The sequence below is a fragment of the Erythrolamprus reginae genome, chromosome 1 (assembly GCF_031021105.1).
Source record: "Erythrolamprus reginae isolate rEryReg1 chromosome 1, rEryReg1.hap1, whole genome shotgun sequence".
Taxonomy (NCBI): domain Eukaryota; kingdom Metazoa; phylum Chordata; class Lepidosauria; order Squamata; family Dipsadidae; genus Erythrolamprus; species Erythrolamprus reginae.
Window position 1 is genome coordinate 342,476,994 of NC_091950.1, and position 20,429 is coordinate 342,497,422.

Consider the following 20,429-nt stretch of genomic DNA (forward strand, 5'->3'; position numbering starts at 1 on the left):
CTCGAATGTGTTTCTTATTTAAACATCGAGATGTGGATTGGTTTGCAATATTTTAAAACTAGTTTCCTTTCCTAATGTGCTATAAAACAAGAGACATGCAGACAGCTAAAGAAATAAGATTAAATCTTTCAAACACAGGACTTCCTCCTTATTACTGAAAGCCTGGTCAGACACTTGGGTGGGCTATCAATCTCCCAACATTCTCAGCTCCTTAAAATTTACTAAATTTGAAGAACATCCTGTATTTTGGGAGCAGAACAAGTTGTTAGCTTGACTGCTGTGCGAATAAAATGTATTGAAAATGAAAAATGTCTCAAGTGCCAAATCCTTTGAAATTCAGGGAAAAAACATACTGGTGGGTTAATCCAACCCTGTGTTCCAAGTGAACATACTGGAATGCTTTCAGACAAATATAAAAATTGCAGAAGATGTGAGTTTAGTCCATGTTACTTGCCAGCCTCTTTAATGGAAAGCAATTGATATATAAGAAATATTACAGGTATTATTACTGTCTGGTCCTTTTTATATAACTCACTCTAGCAAGTCGGTCACTAATTCAGACAAATCTTCTTACCAGTGGTTCCAGCAGTACACAGTCACATTAACTGGATATAAAAAGTCATTACTTTGTGTATGCACCTTCCCCATTCATTTTCTCTATAAAATTACTGTATTGCTCATTCTACCACCTCTGTCACCACAGTATTGTCATGGATTCATGACATCACTACCTTGTTATTTATTGGCGGACACCCCAATTGTCTTTGCCATGGCAGTCAGTTTGTGTTTAATTAGGTGTATGATATACAGTGTTCCCTCGATTTTCGCAGGTTCAAACTTCGCGGAACGTCTATACCACGGTTTTTCAAAAATATTAATTAAAAAAATACTTTACGGGGTTTTTCCCCTATACCATGGTTTTTCCCGCCCAATGATGTCATATGTCATTGCCAAACTTTCATCTGCCTTTAAAAAACATTTTTTTAGTAAACTTTAATAAATAAACATTGTGAGTAATAATCTAAATGGTTGCTAAGGGAATGGGAAATTGTAAATTTATAAGTTTAAAGAGTTAAGGAAAGGCTTGGGATACTGTTCATAGCCAAAAATAGTGTATTTACTTCCGCATCTCTACTTCGCGGAAATTCGACTTTCGCAGACGGTCTCGGAACGCATCTCCCGCGAAAATCGAGGGAACACTGTATTGTCAAGCCCTGGGGGTGTGTTCTGAAATTAAGAGGGTTGACTTTTTCCTAGTTATTCTGTCTTTTCAGCTCCTTTCCTTATAGAACTAAATAGGAAATATCCTATGTAGCACTGCATCTATCAGGGTTTAAATCTAATGCGCTTAGAATTAGTTAAGTCTATTGACATCTTATTAACTCATTCAGGCATTACTGAAAATAGTACATACAGCATAGATGTCTTACCAATGGTGGGTTCCTACCATTGCACTGGTATCTGTAGCTCAATTTTTTTGGCTTTTTGGTTTTCTGTGCATGCACAGAAGGAAAAAAATTGGCAAAATCTCACAGAGGATGGGTGCACAGTGTACCAGTTTTCAGATAAGATGCTGCTGCATTTTTCTTAACCAGTATCTTTTTTCCATATCATTCACACTCAATTCACACTTTTGTTGTTCAGTAGCCACATTTAAAATATTTGAGGGGGAAGCAGTTGAGTAATGCAACCCCTGCAATGAAAATTGCGTGGATTAACATCATTCATATGGGGGGGTACATTAGGAGTTTCAGTTCTCTGGGGCAGTAATACTGAAAATGTCAATAACTGTTGTGTACAGCTCCGGGTAAAAAATATGAGACAAAGCTTGGACCGCCTTCTGCCACACGAATCCCAGCAACCGGTTAGGTCCCACAGAGTTGGCCTTCTCCAGGTCCCGTCGACGAAACAATGTCGTCTGGCGGGGGCCATGGGAAGAGCCTTCTCTGTGGCGGCCCCGGCATTCTGGAACCAACTCCCCCCAGAGATCAGAATTGCCCCCACCCTCCTTGCCTTTCGCAAACTCCTAAAAACCCACCTCTGCCGTCAGGCATGGGGAAATTGATTCCCCCGGGCCGCTTCATTTTATTTTATGTATGGGATGTTTGGGATGCATGACTGTTTTTTATAATAAGGGTTTTAAACTGTTTTTTTTAACCATTAGATTTGTACTATGTATTGTTGTAAGCCGCTCCGAGTCTCTGGAGAGGGGAGGCATACAAATCTAATAAATAATAATAATAATAATAATAATAATAATAATAATAATAATAATAATATCCCACAAAGACAAAAGAAAATGGCATCGATTTTAAAGATAAGAAAAAATAGGGGTCTATAACTTCAGCTAGCATAGGGCAATCAATTACTTGTAGTGGGTTAAGCTGTAATGATTCCTCACTAGTTTGTTCAGTAATAGATGTGACAAGTTTTAGCCAAGTTTAAGCCAGCTAAGGGAATAAGCCTGACAGTTCACATTGGTGGAATAGAGATTTTTCAGGATTTCGGTGGTTGTTAACTGCTTATTTTTAGATTTATACTGTGCTACTGTGTTCTTGGTTGTCTCCACCTGGGAAATGATGCTCTCATATTTTTATAACTGCACTATGATGCAGTTGCCAAAATTTGTAGTGAGTTCCCACAGCCATTAAAATAGATCTTGCAGGGTTGCCTAATCTTAAATTTAAAAATATCAGAAATATAACTGAAGTGGACATTTGATTGGGAAACTTAATATGAGCATCTAGTAGATAGATCATAAGAGTTCTGTGGCATTTCCAATGTCCACTCCTAATACTTTTTGAATATTCTTCCATTTTAATCTATTTGTCCTTGCCCATTACAGGTTTCAAGTAAGCATACAGTAACTGTCAGTTTTCAATATACAGTACTATAAGTGTTTATTCTATATCTCCTCCATCTTCGAGTTTTCAAGCTAAACATGCCAACTCCTTTAACCATTCTTTACAGAGCTTAGTTTCCAGTTCCAGAAACTTTAGCATCCTCTCCTCTGAACATATTTCAACTTCTCTATGTCCCTTTTAAATAGCAATGCTCCAACTGGATGTAGCATTCCAAACGCAATTTAACAGAGCAGTGTAGAATGGAATTATTACATTTTTGTGATTTGAGTCAAATGCTTCATAAAGCTCAAGAGTGCACTAACTTGTTAACCTAAGATGGAGTTTCCTGTTTTTTCCCTTTAAAAATGTTTCACTTTTCATCCAAGAAGCTTCTTCAGTCTTATCTTTTAAAAGTGCTCATCAGATTATTTGCTGAAGTTCAGCTAGTGATCTCTTAGGTCAGTGTTTTTCAACCAGTGTGCCGTGGCACACTAGTGTGCTGCGAGACATGGTCAGGTGTGCCGCGAAGAAGGAAGCTCAGGTTCCGGTCTCGTAACTTTTTGTTGAGAGAGTGAGAGTGAGAAAGAGAGAGAGAAAGAAAGAGAGAAAGAGAGAGAAAGAAAGCAAGAGAGTGAGAGAGAAAGAAAAGAGAGAAAGAGAGAGAAAGCAAGAGTGAGAGAGAAAGAAGGCAAGAGAGAGAGAAAGAAAGAGAAAAAAGCAAGAGAGAGAGAGAAAAGGAGTGGAAGGGAGAGAGAGAGAGAGAAATGAGCAAAAAGGGGAGGAAAAAAGAGAAATGAGAAAATGATTGAGACAGAGAATGAGAGTAAAGAGAGAGAAACAAGAGAGAGAGAGAAGTGACTCTTGATTTAAAGCATATGATAAAAAGCACCCAAAGAATAAGAGAGAAAAAAAACCAGCCCTCACCTGTTTTTGGAAATGGTTCAAGAGTGTGTATACACACACACACACACACAAGGGTGGGGAGGAGACAGGGATGGAAAAACAGGAGAGGGTCTTAGGGTGTCATTTTGTGTCATTTTGGTTGGTGGTGTGCCCCAGGATTTTGTAAAAGTAAAAAATGTGCCGCGGCTCAAAAAAGGTTGAAAATCACTGTCTTAGGTCTCCTAGATCTTTCTGCCATATCCTTTAACCAAACCAAAACACTGAAGAACTCTACCTATGCATTTGTTTGACTAAGTCAGACTGGTTCACACATTTGCAAATACAATCAAGATATGAAAAAGAAAAAACAAGATGGATTTATGATGGGAACTTCAGAATTAGATGAGATATTGACAAGGAATGATGAAAAATGATTTTAAAATTATATGATTATTTGTTACAAGTTGAATTAAAGGAAGAAGTAGTAAAAGAAACAATAATAATTTTGATGAGGAATGTTGGATATATGATAGAATTGGATAAATGGCAACAAATATGGGAAATAAATTACAAACTAACCATGGTAACAGCATATAAAGAAAATATGTATAAAATGATTTATAGATGGCATATGTCACCAGAAAAATTATCAAAAATGTTTAAAGATAATTCAGTAAAATGTTGGAAATGTCAGCAAATATTAGGTTCTTATTACCACATGGGATGGATGTGTATGGAAGCAAGAAAGTTTTAGACTAAGATACAAACATGTTTGGAAAAATGGTGGAAGAAAAACCAGACTTAAAACCATGAAAATACAAAAAAGAAGATACAGTATATATATTTAATAATAATTAATAATAATAATAATAATAATAAATTAGATTTGTATGCCGCCCCTCTCCGAAGACTCGGGGTGGCTCACAACAATAATATTATAGTAGAACAAATCTAATATTAAAAAACATATAAAACCCTATCATTATTTAAAAAACCAAACAACACATTCATACCAAAAAGAGCCTGGGGGAAAGGTGTCTCAACTCCCCTATGCCTGGCGGTATGAGTGAGTCTTGAGTAGTTTACGAAAGACAGGGAGGGTGGGGGCAATTCTAATCTCCGGGGGGAGTTGATTCCAGAGGGCCGGGGCCACCACAGAGAAGGCTCTTCCCCTGGGGTCCGCCAAACGACATTGTTCAGTCGACGGGACCCAGAGAAGGCCAACTCTGTGGGAGCTTATCGGTTGCTGGGATTCGTGCGGTAGCAGGCGGTTCCAATGCCATGTAGGGCTTTAAAGGTCATAACCAACACTTTGAATTGTGACCGGAAACTGATCGGCAGCCAATGCAAGCCACGGAGTGTTGTGGAAACGTGGGCGAATCTTGGAAGCCCCACGATGGCTCTCACGGCTGCGTTCTGCACGATCTGAAGTTTCCGAACACTTTTCAAAGGTAGCCCCATGCAGAGAGCGTTGCAGTAATCGAAACTCGAGGTGATGAGGGCATGATATATATGATATATATAGTAACAGCATCTATAGAATTAGAATTATAGAATTATATGTGCACAAAATCAGAAAGAAGATATCATTCCTGGAGATTTATTTATTTATTAATTCAACTTCTATGCCTCCCATTCCCAATGGGACTCAGCAGACAAACGGAAGAAGAAAGAAGGGCTGTATGAGATGGAAAGGGAGGATGATTTTAAAAAAGCAAACTTGAATTAACAAAGCAAAAAGACAAATATAGAATACATGTATAAAAATTTTGTAAAATAATGAAATGAGAAATGAGATGATAAATATGTGAAAATGTCTGTATCAGAATAAAAATAACTTTTTCCAAAAAAATTCAGTTGTTATTTGCTTGTTCATTTTTTTCCTGCACAAAGTAACAACTCCCCCTATTGTACACAATAGGTAAAAGCATGCCACCATCCCAAATATGTACTGTTAGAAACTAATCTTCATAGAGAAGCGTTTCACAACCAGCTTTATGGACTTATCCAGAATTCTTGAGCAGACTTGCCCAATGCAATACGCTCTAAATGCCGAGTTAGAATTTCTTAAATTGTCAACCTTACTGACTGGGAATTGTGGGGGTTGTAGTCCAACACATCTGCAAAACAGGTCCGGCCAGTTACATCTAATGAAACATCAGATTAACCTTCCCACAATATGAACATTCTGTTCCTGACGTGAATATAAAATAGAAATAGCAATAAGACTTATATACTGCTTCACAGTACTTTATGGCACTCTCTTTAAGTGGTTTACAGAATCAGTATATTGCCCTCAGATATCTGGGTCCTCGTTTTACCAACCTTGGAAAGATGGAAGGCTGAGTCAACCTTGAGCTGTTCCAGCAGTGAGTTGAATTAGCCCGCAATATTGCATTCTAACCACTGAACACCACCACGTCTCCTAAATATAACATAGGACTAAACAGGGGGCAATTTTTTGCTAGTGATTTGTATCGTTATCCGCAATGAGGAGCGGAAATGAGAACGGGTCTCAGTGATGGCTGAGAAGACCCTATAAAGATCTCATGGAGAAATGGCTAAAATAAAATATATCAGTTTTTGACTTATTGAAGATCGTCCAAAGTATGTGATAGCATGTGTTTTAGATAAAGCATACAACGATACATCTGTTCTGGAAACAAAATGGTAGAAATTAACTGTATTTGAAGGTCATTATACCAACAGCACTATACCAAATCTATCCACTACACAATGCAGCCTACATTGCTTGTTTGCTATGTTCCCAGCCTTCACTCTTCCTTCCCATACTATTTCCTTTGACACTAAAATAGGCCTCCCCTCCCATTTAAGGTACCATTGTTGCCCTGATGCTACAACAATGAAAGGAATACAGAAGATTGTTCTTTTGATTCTGTTTCTTTCTGTCTGTAGCAACAACAAAATCAGCTTCAGAAACAAGCTTAACTAAGCAATGTTCTCTCATTGCAATTTAAGAATGATTAAAATAGAAAAGAGGAAGGAAGTGTCGTTTTTCAGGTCATGGTGGGGGTGGGAAAAAGATGAGCTTGCTTCACCTAACTTAAGATAGAAATGGAAAGGATGCACATTGGGAGATAGAAGGGACAAATGGAGCTTCTGCATTTAAGGTTGAGGATAGTTCAAGGAGAGCCACAGCATTATAAAATGCCAGCAATTTCTGATTGTCTGAAAATGTAACTGCTCATCAGTCCAGGAAGCACTACCTGTTTTTCTAAAAATGGTGATGATTAGATGCCTGCTACTGGGTTTGTTTGTTTGTTTTATCCACTATCTATCTATCTATCTATCTATCTATCTATCTATCTATCTATCTATCTATCTATCTATCTATTTTTACTTCTATGCTGCCCAATCCCGAAGGACTCAGGGCGGCTTACAGCAGTATAAAAATTACAATTATCAACAATAATAAAAAGTCAAGGAAAAAATCTAATTTCTAACATCATCATTAAAACTAAGACAATTTAATAGCATACATACTAATCACTCACACCAATTTGTGGTTGGCTTGTGATTTGTTTTGCTAACATCTGAAAGAAATTCTATAATTCTATAAAAATTCTATGGAGACCAGAGAATAGGCATTTTGCTCAAATTGTGGCCAGAACCTGCCTGCTTGCTTATCTCACAGCAAGAATGATTAAAATTTTGATTTATACAGTTACAAACAGACTAAGGGTCCTAATACATTTGAAATAGAAAATTGGAATTAATTATAAAGAATCCTTCTTGTAGGAAAATGTTTTTGTTTTGATATTCTATTAAAAAGTGTAAGATTTTAAAATTTGGGCACTGAAGTTACAATTAAGGGAGAAGACTACATAAAACAAGAACATACCAAGACAACTAGACCCAAGAACACTTTTCCCCCAAACGCCATCACTCTGCTAAACAAATAATTCCCTCAACACTGTCAGGCTATTTACTAAGTCTGCACTATTATTACTACTAGTTTTTTCTCATCATTCCTATCACCCATCTCCTCCCACCTATGACTGTATCACTGTTGCTTGTATCCTTAAGATGTTGATTAATATTGTTTCCCGATTCCTTATTTGACCCCTATGACTATCATTAGATGTTGTAGCTCATGCTTCTTAACAAATGTATATTTTCGTTTATGTACACTGAGGGCATATGCACCAAAGACAAATTCCTTTTGTGTCCAATAACTCTATTCTATTCTATTTACAATTATACTATAGAGAAAAATATTTTAATATTGGATATACTGATATTTTTGAGAAGTGAACTTGAATCAATATTAATGGTGTCAACAGAGACATCTGCCTCCATGGAAAGACTGTATCTAAAAGATATTATATAAGAGAAACAAGTTTTATCGGACAAATTGATTTATAAATGACAGCTACAAGAATGACATGGCAAAGATGTTTCAATGGACATATAAATGAAATCAGATGATGACATATAAATGAAATCAGATGATTAATAATAAAAGGAATGAGCACGAATTCCAGCGACCAGTCAGGTCCCACAGAGTTGGCCTTCTCCGGGTCCCATCGACTAAACAATGTTGTCTGGCGGGACCCAGGGGAAGAGCATTCTCTGTGGTGGCCTCGACCTTCTGGAACCAGCTCCCCCCGGAGATTAGGATTGCCCCCACCCTCCTTGCCTTTCATAAACTTCTTAAAACCCACCTCTGCTGTCAAGCATGGGGGAACTGAGACATCCTCCCCAGGCCTATATAGTTTATGTATGGTATGCTGTGTGCATGTTTTTTAAATTATGGGTTTTTAATTTTTTAACATTAGATTTGTATTGTACATTGTTTTCTATTACTGCTGTGAGTCTACGGAGAGGGGTGGCATACAAATTTAATTAATAATAATAATAATAATAATAATAATAATAATAATAATAATACGTTGAGCCCAAAATTTTTGTTGCTAAGTCAAATATTTGTTTTGCCTCATTTTATGAGCTTTCTTGCCAGTTGTTAAGTGAATCACTGCAGCTGTTAATTTAATCACATTGTTGTTAAATGAATCTGGTTTCCCCATTGATCTTGCTTATCGGAAGGTCATAAAAGGGGATCACGGGGCGCTGGGACACAGCAATGGTCATAAATATGAACCAGTTGCCAAGCAACTGAATTTTGATCAGGTGACTACACGGATGCTGCAATGTTGTAAGTGTCAAAAATAGTCATAAGTCCCTTTTTTCAACATCATTATAACTTGGTCATTAAATGAACTGTTGTAAATTGAGGCCTACTACTGTTTCATTTTCTAAGCACCTATCTTGGAGCACCTATTTTCTAAGCACCTATCTTGGAGGTGCAGAGATATTGCTGGAAATGCAGTTTAGGATTGAAGATGGTTCTTTGCAACTTACTAGCTTCTGATTAATTTTAATTAAACAAATGTCAGAAGGCAAAAGGCATACATGATTTCAAGGGTTTGAATGTTTTAGGATTGCCCCAGTCTCCAAGCTGTAGGTATGTTTGTTTTGTTTAAAAGTGGAAAGCAATGTTATCAGCAAGATGTTTCCAACTATTTCAAGATTATTTAAAGTACTAATTGATATAAAAATTCTGTAAAGTGATAAAGAACTGGTTGGGCAAAGTAATATTAAAGAATTCCATATGGACTACCATGTTTCCCCCAAAATAAGACCATGTCTTATATTTTTTTGAACCCTGAAATAAACACTTGGCTTTATTGCCATGCACTCAAAACCCCAATTGGGCTTATTATCAGGGGATGTCTTATTTTGGGGAAAACACGATAACATTATTCCAATCATAAATGAAATAAAAAATATCTGCAGAACTTACAGTGTAAATCACAGTTCCACCTGAATTCATAAAATATGTGTATATGGTTGTATAATCACCACAGAACTGCTTTGATGGTGATGAGTTAGGTATAATTGTGGTTAGATCACAGACTAGCAATTAATGTAATAATTATGTTCTACATTAAATAGAAAGTTACCATTAATTCTGCTGCCAAGCTTAATATTTTTTTTTGTAATATGAAACTCTTAAGCCATGTTGCCAGACTTTAGGCATGGCACCACTGTGATTTTAAAAATATCTTACATTTGAGATAAAACACTTACAAGTACCAGCTTGACAACGCACAACACTAACATCAAGACGCATTTGCTTTTATTTGTCTACTTACAATTTCAGAACATGTTTATTATTTTGAAAAAAAACATTTTGAGGATTGCTTATAACATAGTCCACTTATCGTATATTTCGGAGTGTAAGACCCACCTTAGTTTTTGGGGAGAAAAATGGGAAGGGGAGAAATCTGTCTATATTCATCTGATTAGTGTCATTAGTCTGGTCAGTTTCAGCACATTATTTTATCCCCTGTTTAGGACTTTAAAAAGCCTTTGGAGGGAGTAGCAATGAAAAAAGTCTGCAAAGAGTTAGGGTTGGAAAAAACCTTCTTCAGAGGGAGTAGCAATGAAAAAAGCCTGCAAGCCAGGAAGAGCTGGGAAGATCATTAGCACCGCGTCAGGGCTGAAAAAAGCTTCGAAAAAAGCTACATTCAGAGTATAAGACGCACCCCTATTTTCAGCTTCTTTCAGGGGGGAAAGGTGTATCTTATACTCCAAAAAATATGATATCTGTTGGCAAAGCAAGTCTTTCCATCAGCTGTAATAGATCAGGCTACATTTCTCACCAATGAGCATCAAGGAGAGCTCCAATAGGTACTCCACCCTGTTTGTGCAGCTTATGCGCATGTGATGTATTTATTTATTTGTCTGTCTGTCTGTCTGTCTGTCTGTCTGTCTGTCTGTCTGTCTGTCTGTCTGTCTGTCTGTCTGTCTATCTATCTATCTATCTATCTATCTATCTATCTATCTATCTATCTATTAGATTTGTATGCCGCCCCTCTCTGTAGACTATTCTAAAGGCAGTTTTTTCCTTTCATACAACTTTTTTATCCTGTCACTAGAAACAAACTGTTAGGAACTTTGGGAGACGTGAAAAATGGGTTCTCTAAATTAAAATGGGAGAGCTTAGTTATATGCTTTAAAATCTGTAAAAGCCACAGAAAACTCAGAAGGTTGCAGTAATATGAATCAACTGAGAGGTGGGGGGAGCTGATATTGTCAATCCATGCATGATTCATGCTCTCTAATGAGAATTCCCCGGATATTTTGGCCTCAAACTCCTATTAGTTTCAGCCACAAGGCCACTGAAAGCCAAAAATATCGGGATAGCACCAAATCACACTTCATGAAGACACAGTCAATTTTGTTTAGCTTAATGCAAAAAATACAATAAATCACATGTAGTTATTTTGGTTGTGCAGCCCTTTATTAGCAACTAAAATAGAAGATATTTGTTGTACAACATGGGTAGTAATTGACTATACTGGAGTTTTATTATATTCTAATACAGGATCTTTTATAAATGCATTTTTTATTAAAAAGCTTCCATCCTTTTCTGTTTAAACTTGCAAAACTATTCTGAAAGCAGAGTATGTGCACAGGTCTGCAGAGTGCAAATCTGGGATGTGGAAAATGCTTTACATGTTGTATTTTGCAAGGACCGTCTGTCACCATACCTTTATAGCCACTGGTTTTTAGAAGTCACAACATTTTGACACCAGCCTTCCTCCCTTGTCCTAAACAAGAAAGCATTTTTAAAATGAGTTGTAACTAAGGAAGGACTACACCTACTAGAAAAAAAGAAGAGTTCTATTAGTTTGAGGTTTCAGTATACCCAAAGATCAGGAACTGCATCTTTGTAAGGGCAAGGCTGGGACCCCATTGAGTGTGCAGGTGTCATCCCTGAGTAGTCAAGAGTTTCAGTGGACCATTAATGCTCCTGCTGCATAACTCACTGAGCTATCTTGCCAGTTTCGACACTGGCTTGACTGAGCATAATTCAAAAATGAAAAACTCATGTTCATTCCATTCTTCTGGAGCTCTGTGATAGCCTAGATGGAATAAAAAGAAAGCTTTATAAAATGACTACTCAGATCATTCGTGACACTTTTTACACATTCATAAGGAATATCCTTTTTTTTTTAATCAAGAACTTTGAACAACTTTTCGCATAGTTGGTGAAATAACAATTCATGTGGAAAACTTGAGGCAGATGGATGCCCAAATTTACTTCAGAACACTAAAAACCCTACTGATTGTCAGAAGGCAAATTAACTCTCAGAATTTAATCTCAATTGGACCTTAATGGGGCCCAAAGGCAATCCTGCTACTAAAGATTATTATTTTATTATTATTATTATTATTATTATTATTATTATTATTATTATTATTATTTATTAGATTTGTATGCCGCCCCTCTCCGTAGAATCGGGGCAGCTCACAGCAATGATAAAAACAATATACAATGACAAATCTAATAGTTAGAATCTAAAATAACAATAATACATTTAAAAAAGTCTAAAAAACAAGAAACCCCAATATATAAAAAACATACATACAGTCATATCATACACAAAAAAACCCTACATAGTCAGGGGGAGATGTTTCAGTTCCCCCATGCTTGACGACAGAGATGGGTTTTAAGGAGTTTACGAAAAGCAAGGAGGATGAGGGCAGTTCTAATCTCTGGAGGGAGCCGACATTGTTTAGTTGACGGGACCCGGAGGAGGCCAACTCTGTGGGACCTAACCTAATTATGCTCACTTTGCAACACGCCATCTTCCGTTGTAATTGTTTTTATTCAAATAATATTTTTCAAAAGTCAAGTGGGAGAACGAAGGATGTGTTTGAGAATGCACTATGTTGTTTACTCCTGACTCATATAGTGAGGCACATAGTCCCATGGTTCTATTAACTGTAAATCTTCCCGAGTTCTGAGGAACTGAACACAAAGGTTTTTTTTTCTGAATGCCTGTACAGTGATACCTTGTCTTACAAACTTAATTGGTTCTGGGATGAGGTTCTTAAGGTGAAAAGTTTGTAAGATGAAACAGTGTTTCCCATAGGAATCAATGGAAAAGCGATTAATGCGCGCAAGCCCAAAATTCACTCCTTTTGCCAGCTGAAGTGCCCGTTTTTCTGCTGCTGGGATTCCCCTGAAGCTCCCCTCCATGGGAAACCCCACCTCCGGACTTCTGTGTTTTTGCAATGCTGCAGGGGAATCCCAGCATCACAAAAATGAGCTCTTCGAAACCCCACCTCTGGACCTCTGTGTTTTTGCGATGCTGCGAATTCACTGAGACTCCCCTCGCTGAGAAAGCCTACCTCCGGACTTCCGTTGCCAGAGAAGCGCCCGTTTTTGTGCTGCTGGGATTCCCCTGCAGCATCACAAAAACACGGAAGTCTGGAGGTGGGGTTTCCCATAGAGGGGAGCCTCAGGGGAATCCCAGCAGCGCAAAAATGGGTGCTTCGCTGGCAATAGAAGTCCGGAGGCGGGGCATCCCAGCGGCAGCGGTGGGTTTGTAAGGTGAAAATAGTTTGTAAGAAGAGGCAAAAAAATCTTAAACACCGGGTTTGTATCTCGAAAAGTTTGTATGACGAGGCGTTTATAAGATGAGGTATCACTGTATTTTGTTTGATCTAGGCAGAAAATTCAGCGCACACACACATACCACCCACCATCCATCCAAGAATATATATATAAAGATGGCAAAGGAAAAGCTTCATCCCATTTTCACAGAGATTGTGGTCATTTTTGGATTAATAATCAACTTATCACGGTAAAGTTATAATCCTAACTCCTCCATGCACTGGCAGACAGGAAGAGTGCAATTATATTGGCTCTATGAACTTTTTCTTGCAAGTACCCTAAGGGATAGGCTCTTCCATCCCACGGCTACATGAAATTACAATCGAAAAAAATAATTGGTGGAACTTTTACACTAATGAAAGGGACATTTTAAAAATTCAGAATCTCTATCAGTTCTATCTTGTAGATTCTCCTTCCTCAACTCTCTAAATTATTTTATTACTTAATCAATTTATTAGCTGTCTCAATTACTGAAACATCTCTAGGTGGGATAAAAAAACCCCAGTAATTATTTAAAATGGCCATCAATAAGTCAGAAGAGCCGGGGTGGTGCAACAGTTAGAGTGCTGTACTGCAGGCCACTGAAGCTGACTGTAGATCTGTAGGTCAGCGGTTCAAATCTCATCACCGGCTCAAGGTTGACTCAGCCTTCCATCCTTCCGAGATGGATAAAATGAGGACCCGGATTATGGGGGCAATATGCTGGCTCTATTAAAAAGTGCTATTGCTAACATGTTGTAAGCCGCCCTGAGTCTAAGGAGAAGGGCGGCATAAAAATTGAATAAATAAAATAAATAATAAATAATAAATATGGCCAATATAACTAACCTCACCTGGAAACAACAGTACAAGCCCTATATCAATGAAATTACAAATCACCCTGTCTTGTCCCTATTGAAAAAAACCCAATCAGGGTCACATGGAGTTCAGAAGAAACACTATTTCAAAGACCAGTGACAGCCACAGAGAAAGAGGCTATCTACTATTCTGCACAATAGCAGGGTTTTCTTGATGGATCTGGAGTATGCCAACCCTGCCAGATCTTATCAATTAGGCAAAAGTAATCAGAAAGTGATAGTCTTGAAGGCATGAAGAGCTTTTATATATTTCGAAATTGAAAACTTCTACTCCATATTCAATTTAACAACAGTACTTACATTTAGTAAAACACCAATAGGATGTCTTCCACATATTGTATTATGGTATTTCTTCAAGTAATTGCTAAATGACACGGGGTCAAGCTGTTCTATAATGTTCATACCCTAAGGAGAATTATAAAGTTAACATTATTTTTAAATGCCTCAAATATAAAATATATTATTTAACAAGAAGAAAAACTAGCACTATGATTGACAGATAAAACTAAATTATTATATACTTGGAATATATTAACTTAAATAACTTACTTAGCTCAGGGTTGAACTGTGATGTCCTTATAGCTCTCTGAGCTTGGTTGTTTTCTTACAGAAGTGGTCTTTGTGGTTCCTTGATTGGGCTGTTGACCACTCCCAACAATGCTGACAAGGTGAGCCACTAGTAAATAAAATGAGAACAAACCATACTCCCTACCGTGTTTCCCTGAAAATAAGACCTGTTTTATATTTTTTTGAACCCCCAAATAAGCACTTGGCCTTATTTTGGGGAAGGTCTTATTTAGGGGCGCATGGAGCAAGACGGGGCTCCTTTTGCCATCCTACCTCATTTCCAGCTCTGTCTCCCTAACCCTAACCAGAGGAAATGGGAGGAACCAGCTATATATGTGTTTAAATATTTTCAGGGGGAGGGCTTATTTTCAGAGAAACACAGTACTACTATTGATGATGTTATCTAGATTGGCAATGAAATGTCTGCAAGAAAACAACTAAGCTCAGAGGACCAAGAACCCCAATAGTTTATATCTGTGGAAAAAGCATTTATAGATTATATTGAATTTGCTTTTAAAAACCTAGTAGTTAAGAGCGACTGGGTGCTTTGAGTGTTTGTGAGTTATCAACAAAAGCAGCAATTATTTTCTTCTCTTACTGGTTCCGTTAATTATTTTCTTCTGTATTTTATTTTCAACATCAGAGCCAGCATCCAATGATAAAGTGAAAGGCCTAGGACAAGAACAGCTTTATGACAATTTCCTGTAACTGATTTTATCCAAATGTCTCAATGCCAAATAATAATACTTATAAAACAATATTTCATAGGTGCTAAAACTTTCAGGCCTTGCTGAACTACATTGAAGATCCAGCCACTTCATCAGTGCCCAGAAGGATAGAAAGGCAAGAGCACACTTCTTCTGGCAGCCTTAATGATAAGAATCAGAAAGGTTTCAAGTCGGGTATAGGACTGAAATGACATTGTCCCACTTGTGGATAAGCACTAGAAGGACTGGGATGGAAATAGTTCATCCATTTTTCCTCTCCTTGATTTCTCAGCTGCTTTCAATGCCATCAACTATGGTATTCTTCTGAAGTGGTTCCACACAACTCAATTCTTTCCCCGCTCTTGTTTAACACCTACATAAAATCTCTAGTGATGTTATTTGATGGCATAAGATGAGATATCATCAATATATAGGAACATTCAACTTATATATCTCCACCCCAGCAGCCAAAAGATACTTTGGAGACTCCGTTGTAATGCCTGGATGGGGATGAATAAACTGCAGTTCAACCCTAGCAAAATGGAGTCTTTACATAGATGCTCTCTTCCGCTCTCTTCCCCTCATTCTCCCTCCCCTCTCTCTGAACCATGACTCTCATGAAATTGAGGTTTGGCAAATTTTATCACATATTTATGACATAAATGTGATAATGCATACATTTATGAAACAATACAAAATATTATACATATTTCTTATGATCAACCGTTGATGTTTTACTTTGCTACACAGTTCAATATGGGCTATTTTCAATCTTTGAATATCTCCCTGAATTTTTAAGAACTTTTTCATTGAAGGCAGAACCTTAGAAGCTGTCACTGTTCAAGACACTGAGGAATCTGGTAATGATCATCCAAGGTATCAAAAGTGGTATAATATTTATACACACATACACATATGTAACTGAAAGTTATACTGCCTATCACACTAAGCATTGGTGCTATTTATTTTAATTCAAATAAATTCTTTGTTAAAATCATCTGCACTCTAATGAGTATTTATATTTCCTAGTATGCATCTTCAGTCCCGAATTGCTTTTGTAATTCATGTCCAATTAAACCTTCACTGTGTGGTCATGTTCATCTTTCCTAAAGCTACATTTCATTCATTCCCAGTTTCAGCAAATCTTTTATTGTCAATAAATGACTATTACTTGTCTATTCCTGACTGGCTGGCTAAATCACATACACAAAGGATTAAGCAACCAACTGCTCTATTCATTTTCTGGCTTTATTGGTTGCCAAACTGGCAACAAGAAGACAGCATTCTTGTTGTTAACGCCGAGAAAGCTCATTAAAACCTGACTGTTAAATTGGGCATTCAGGAACTGAGGAATCAATGAAGAATGTTCCTGGGACGTATGCAGGCACTCATTATTGTTCTAATGCTACTACTGAGACTGAATTTGTGTACAAAATGTATATTTTGTTTTTTTGTTTTTAAATATTATATTACCATTAGTTAGCTTTTTTACTTCGCTTAGACTTGTTTGCTTAAAACAGTGTAAAAACACTTGCAATAAAATGAGGCTGTCTGGGTTTATACAATAAAAACCACGATTGACAAATCTCACTGGAGATTTATTAAACACTATCAGTGGAGATTTATTACACATTATTATACACAATGTAATAAGCCCTAAACAAACAAACAAACAAACAAACAAACAAAAGCTATAGTATGAATTGGTTCATGTAAAGCATATAAGATATAATGGGTAATGCTTTGATCAGATTCAAAAAATGTGCAAGAGATATTTACACTTACCATTTTATCTAAGTGTTCAATTGATCTATAAATCTCTCCTTGAGACTCATCATAGTAACTGTATCTGAACCTCTGACCTTAAGAGAAAAAGCAATATGAAATTAAAGACCAAAGGAGTAGCTATATACATGTTTACGGCAAGTCAAACAGAATTACATTTTAGCAGGCATCAAAAATCCAAACAAACTAACTCTCCAGGAGATATCATTCCAAACACTTGACACAGGTAGATAGTTCCCTTAAAGCAATCTTTAAAGTAAAATATGATCACATGTTTAATAATTGAAGCAAATCTAATTCATAAATATATTCATGCACATGTATATATACTGTATGTGTGTGTGTTAATATATATATATACAGTAATCCCCTCGCTACTTCGCGATTCATCTTTTGTGGATTTGCTACTTCCCGGGTTTTTAAAGAGGGCTTAAATCCATTAAATCCATTGAAAATTTTAAATCCATTAAAAATTCATAAAATTCTTCTACAGTACTACTGTACTCTATTAAAGAAACTGGTAGGATATCACATGTAGTTCCAGCTGAGAAACATTACAGAATGACTGTTTAATGCAAAGGGTGGGTTTTAAAAGTCCAAATACTCGTTAAATACATTAAAAAATATCTTTCCTCTACTTCATGGAAATTCGTTTTTCACAGGTGGTCTTGGAACTCATTCCCCGCAAAAAATGAGGGATTACTGTATATATTATACACAAACATACACCTACACATACATACATATATATGCACACACAGAGAGAGACATATGTATTTATGAATCAGATTTGCTTCAGTTATTAAATGTGTGAACATATTATTTTACTTTAAAGATTGCTTTAAGGGAACTATCTATCTATGTCAAGTGTTCGGAATATCTCCTAGAGATTTAGTTTGTATGGATTTTTGACACCTGCTATAATGTAACTCCATTTGACTTGACTTCTGTGGACTTGACTCTCTAACACAAATTTTGTACATACATGCATGCATACATACATACAGTACATAGCGTTTTTCCCCAGAAATAAAATCCTGTCTTATATTTTTTTGAATGCTACAATAAGTGCTTGGCCTTATTGCCATGCACTCAAAAGCCTGTTTGTATTTATTATCAGGAGAGGTCTTATTTGGGGGGAAACAAGGTACATACATATATATAAACAAAAAAAAAGTGTTATTCTGGAATGCTGGCATTTGTAAGAAATTCATTTTTTCCAAAGAACACCAAAATGTCTCTGATAAAAACTGAAGAAAGTCACCCCCAAGCCACATTTCTAAGTACATGCTGTATTGAAAGATCTGAAGTATTAACCTAGGAGGAAGAACAAACAAGCAAAAAAATGCAAATTTTGAAAAGATTCTATGAATCTTACAATGATAGAATTACTCTATGCACAACTAATAAATACTTTGGTACATGTAGAATGCATTTCTTTTGTAAAAGCATCTCATCTCTAAGAATAAAAAATCCTGAATGTTAAATGTGCATGCAGGCACTACTCTGACTTCAGACATTTCTTTTATTGCTCACCAGGCTTCCTGCCCACTGATTTTAATTGCTAATGCTTCTTTTAATTAAAACAAATGGAAAGCTACTCTGCTGGAAGTAGAGCTGCACAAACCACTCAGGGAAACTTAAATAAAGCACTTTTCTAATGCTGCAATTCAACTGCAAGTGTTGCAGTTGCAACTGCTGCAAGTGTTGAAGTTGTTCTTTGCTTTTATGGCAATTCTGCTGGAAGTACCTTCTCTATATATACAAGCACATGCTACAATGGGAAAGTCTCTTGGTGTTCTCTGAACTTGGTTTTTTTTCTGCAGATGTTTCATTAACACCCTAGATATCATCATCAGTGCATGGGGAAGTAAGAGTGTGTTTAAAACAAGTAAAATGAGCCTTCAAATGACATGGGTATTTCAGCATTCTGAGCAGGAGATCTGGAGGATCATTTTATAAGAAGCACCCATCCAGATGATTTGCACACTTATACTGCAAAGAAAAGGAACAGTCTGAAGCATAGCTTGAATGCTTTTGAGCATAAATCTGATAACTATTTTTTTGAAAATAAAAACAATGATAAGGGAAGGGGGGAAAGAATGCAGTCCAGAGCATTGTATGGCCTCCTGTTTAAGAAAGAAAGATTAAAGTAATAATCCACCCACCCACCCACCCATTCATCTATCCATCCAATTTAAATGATCATCCATCTCAGTGAGTGTCTCTGGGTGAAGATAGAATTAGAATAAAATTAAAAAAAACATTATTACACATTTAAATACAAGCAATACAGCACAATTAAGAAGTGCACTGCACACTCAAGCCCCCAGAACCAGTTCTTTAGGGTCTTAGGAAAGACCAGCAGGTTTAAAGCATCCTCATCTCTCTTAATTGTGCTGTGTTGTTTGTATTTAAATCTCTAGAGGGAGAATGTTTCATAAGGAGGCCTATAGCAAAAAAAGCATGTCTTCCAGGCCCTACCAACTGGTATTCTTTGACTGATGGGACTAAAAGCATGCTGATTCTGATTGGATCAGATGGACAGAAACAACTGAGGAGAGACAGTCCCTTAAGTAACCCAGACCTAAGCCAAGAAGGTCTTTAAAGATGGCAATCAGTACCTTGAATTTCTCCTAAAAGCACACTGGCAACCAAAACACCGGTATAACTGGTGTTTCATATATCAAGTAACCAGCACCATTTACTACTCATTCTGACACATTTTGCACCAGCTGAAGCTTCCAAACACTCTTGAATGAATAGGGAATTGCACTAATCCAGGCAAAAGATCATAAGGGCATAAGTGACAGTGATCAGGGCTTCCTGGTCCAGGGACAGGCACAGATGGCACACAAGCTAAAGGTGTGCAAAAGCCCTCCCAGCCATAGATGCTGCCTATCCTTCTGAGCAGGATCAATGAGTCCAGGAGAACTCCCAGATTACATACGATCAAAATTTCTGAGGTTTTCTGTTGACTTCCTATAAAATCAATGGGGAAGCTGGCAGGAAGTTTTTTGCCTGCCTGAATTCTATAGTGCCCTACTTGTAACACTTGTACACTCATTCACTACTCTGCTTGCTTGGGACTCCTACTTCTTCCTGATTAACAACCTGCATAGACCAGGGATTATGACAGCAACTGAGACCACCAGTATTGCAGTCATTAAGTAATGTAGTCATATGACATTGCACTTTATAACAGCATCATTTAGTAATGGGAATTCTGGTCCCAATTGCCATCATTACCAAAGGACTACTTGTATTCAAGAAAATAGAATAAACTATCCATCCATCC

At 37.0% G+C, this 20,429-nt stretch overlaps 1 protein-coding gene across 3 annotated transcripts in view; it reads right to left on the reverse strand.

Moving 5' to 3' along the window:
• Positions 1–11,030: 11,030 nt before the first annotated feature.
• The window catches only part of MEMO1 (mediator of cell motility 1), a 29,217-nt gene continuing 19,818 nt past the window's right edge, over positions 11,031–20,429 (reverse strand). The window contains exons 7-10 of one of the 3 annotated variants that reach the window (XR_011557472.1): positions 17,132–17,208; positions 14,373–14,477; positions 11,461–11,677; positions 11,031–11,362 (exon numbers count right to left, since the gene is read on the reverse strand). Coding sequence is in view for 1 of the 3 variants with exons in the window: in XM_070734082.1 (XP_070590183.1) it covers positions 11,546–11,677; positions 14,373–14,477; positions 17,132–17,208 (314 nt within the window). In the remaining 2 variants the exon portion in view is untranslated. Of the gene's footprint in view, positions 11,678–14,372; positions 14,478–17,131; positions 17,209–20,429 lie in introns of all 3 variants that reach the window. The other 2 variants (XR_011557473.1, XM_070734082.1) reach the window with 2 other exon arrangements.